Source organism: Neltuma alba, unplaced genomic scaffold (assembly GCF_004799145.2).
Source record: "Neltuma alba isolate B1F8T4 unplaced genomic scaffold, ASM479914v2 tig00012910_pilon, whole genome shotgun sequence".
NCBI classification, from domain to species: domain Eukaryota; kingdom Viridiplantae; phylum Streptophyta; class Magnoliopsida; order Fabales; family Fabaceae; genus Neltuma; species Neltuma alba.
Genome location: NW_021637279.1, coordinates 159,813 through 162,443, shown reverse-complemented (window position 1 = coordinate 162,443; position 2,631 = coordinate 159,813). Strand labels below are relative to the sequence as shown.

General features: G+C 34.3%; 1 protein-coding gene across 1 annotated transcript; it reads left to right on the top strand.

The window, feature by feature from the left end:
• Nucleotides 1-1,199: 1,199 nt before the first annotated feature.
• Nucleotides 1,200-2,631, top strand: LOC114732390 (TMV resistance protein N-like). Its single transcript, XM_028919673.1, has 2 exons — nt 1,200-1,651; nt 2,559-2,631. Exons 1-2 carry the CDS (start codon nt 1,200-1,202, stop codon nt 2,629-2,631), a joined length of 525 nt encoding a protein of 174 aa, XP_028775506.1.

The following is a 2,631-nucleotide window of genomic DNA, read 5'->3' as shown; positions in this document are numbered from 1 at the left end:
TTTGAAAACAGTTACTATTAATTAGACCTAAAAATTTGTAATAGAGTTAACTTTTATTTAGTGACAAAAGGAAGGTGAAAATTTTGACTTATATTTAAGGGCAATAAACGTGGGACTACATTATTTTAAAGGGTGTTTGGATGGAAACCAAACTATGGTTTCAAAAGTGATTTTATAGCATACGAGATAAATATATGGAGAAGTTTATCTTAATTTACAAAAAAAATGCTTATGAGAAGCACTTTTCAGGGTATCCAAAGAGGAGGGTTGCACACCCCATAGCAAAAATTAGAATAATATAACTGCTTTTCAATTTCATCACTATAGTTTATATGGGTTAGAAGTTAAAATTTCAGGAAATTTATGAATAAACAAATCACTTTTTGTGCATCCTAAAAGGGATATTTTGGACTCAAAGGTTACATATAAACAAATTCGACTGCCATGTTTTAACACCAAAACCTTAATATTAAATTTATGGGTTTTCATTTGAATACTTTTTTTATTCAACCCTACTTAATGCGGGACTTACTTCTTTCCACATCAACAATCTCCCTTAGCTTCCCAATAAATGAACCTACAAATCAAGTTAATGTTTAGTTAGCAGTAATTATAGCTCTATAGTTTTCACCAAGATGTAAAAAGAAGCAAGAAATTAGTACTGCTGTAAGCCGTGAAAATGACTTTGGTCGAGAGAGAATTAAATAATCAATTGGCCTTTCTATTATGTTATCATGAGCATAATATACCGACATTACATTCATATTCGGTTGCAAATTAATATTTGAATGTATACATCCAATCGGGCCAGAAAAAACGTGCACGAAATAAACTATACTCAAGTAATAAATTAATATTTCCAATCTAAAGAGATGACACAACACTAAAAAAAATAAGAACTGAAAAAAATATTTAGACGTGTTCGAAGAACGGGATATTCGTTGCTAGCAATCCAACTCGCCGCATCACAAAAAGCATTAAAAAAAGAAACGAAAAGCATATATTTCAAAGACAACCTGCGAATTCTCTGGTGCTTAATTCAGCCTCTCCAAGTGCAAGGTATCTTCCCAGGGTCTGACTTTTTTGTCATTTTCCCTCAGTTTCAACACCCAACATTCATTTATATACATAACGTTGCATAACCATGCGTGCTTACAAAACTACAGACAAAAACCAAATCCTAGTTATAGGTAGACCCGATGGGATTGCGTCCAAAAATTTGGCACAACCTTGCTGGACCTGCATGTGACGTGTTTATAAACCACCGTACGGTTGATACGAGACGTACGATCGTTCGTTTGCTGTATGACCATCTGATTCAGCAACGGTGCAAGCCATTCTTGGACGCAGAAACTATGAAACCTGGAGATCGGTTGTTGGACACAATTGATAAAGCTATACGAGGATGCAAGGTTGGGGTTGCTGTCTTTTCGCCTCGTTATTGTGAATCTTATTTCTGTCTCCATGAGCTCTCACTTCTTGTGGAATCAAAGAAACGAATCGTTCCCATTTTCTATGATGTGAAGCCGTCGCAACTTCATGTTAAGGAGAGTACAATATTGAGCTGTTCCCAAAAAGATCTCAAGAGGTTTAATTTGGCAGTAGAAGAAGCTAAGTCTATTGTGGGGCTGCCCTTCGACTCCTCAAAAGAGTATGCTATACATATATTTTCTGCACTGTCGCTTTTAAGTTTTTCTTGGTTTTAATGATGTGTTTCCCCTCTATAATAATGATTTTCGATCTTGAAGCTGAGACGACCCATGAATTTCTATGAATTTTTCCATTTTTTAGTACTTTTACCATTTAATTTGATGATTTTTTTTATATTTCTTCTGGTTCAAAATATAAGCTAAACTTTGTTGGTAGGGCTTAGTTTTTTTTATAAGATAACATTTAATGAGTTTTTTTTCCAATTTTGCCCCTTTCTCTTTTCTCTTTGATTCATTTATTGCATCTTTTACTTATTCTCTTTATTAATAAGGGTATATTTGGGGGGGGGGAACCTGCCTTACATATTTATTGTTTTAAACTGAATTTAAATAGTTTCTTGATAAACTCTTCATCACTCTCTTCCTTAAAAAGGAAAAGTTTAGGAATTCATGGATTCTCAGATTCAGAAGATCCATTCCCCAGGTCGTGGGAATTTGAGGTGCTGGGGGTAAGTTTACGAGAGGTAGGGCAATTTGACACGTGAATAGATTGGAATCAGGAGAAGATGAACAATAGAACAAGTAGATATTAAACCAAAACATTTTCGTATGCATTATACAGAATGAATTCCAATTGTTTTGGAAACATAAGCAATAAAAGAAGATGCAAATCCATATTGAATTATAGATATATGATTTGTTTTGCAGAGAAGTCAATTACTTATTAACAGTGAACATTTTAAATAATAAGAAAACAACCACCATTCCTATGAAAACTCAAACTGAAAGGAGAAGTAAACGTTGTAGCGTTGACATAGCGTAAAATAAACTTCGTTGTACTATATGTTGAAGTTTGATATAATATACTCTGTGTGTGTGTGTGTGTCTGATGGGGTTGATTGATTACAGTGACTGGTCGGAGCTGGTACGTGAAGCTTCAAAAGCGGTGGTGAGCAAAGTGAATGAAGAGATCAGTGCATGA

What these genes read in the sequence shown, in the direction of transcription:
- LOC114732390 (XM_028919673.1), top strand. Translation starts at nt 1,200, where the DNA reads ATGGGATTGCGTCCAAAAATTTGGCACAACCTTGCTGGACCTGCATGT. An exon ending in CCCTTCGACTCCTCAAAAGA is followed by an intron (nt 1,652 to 2,558) that starts GTATGCTATACA and finishes GATTGATTACAG; the next exon opens with TGACTGGTCGGAGCTGGTAC.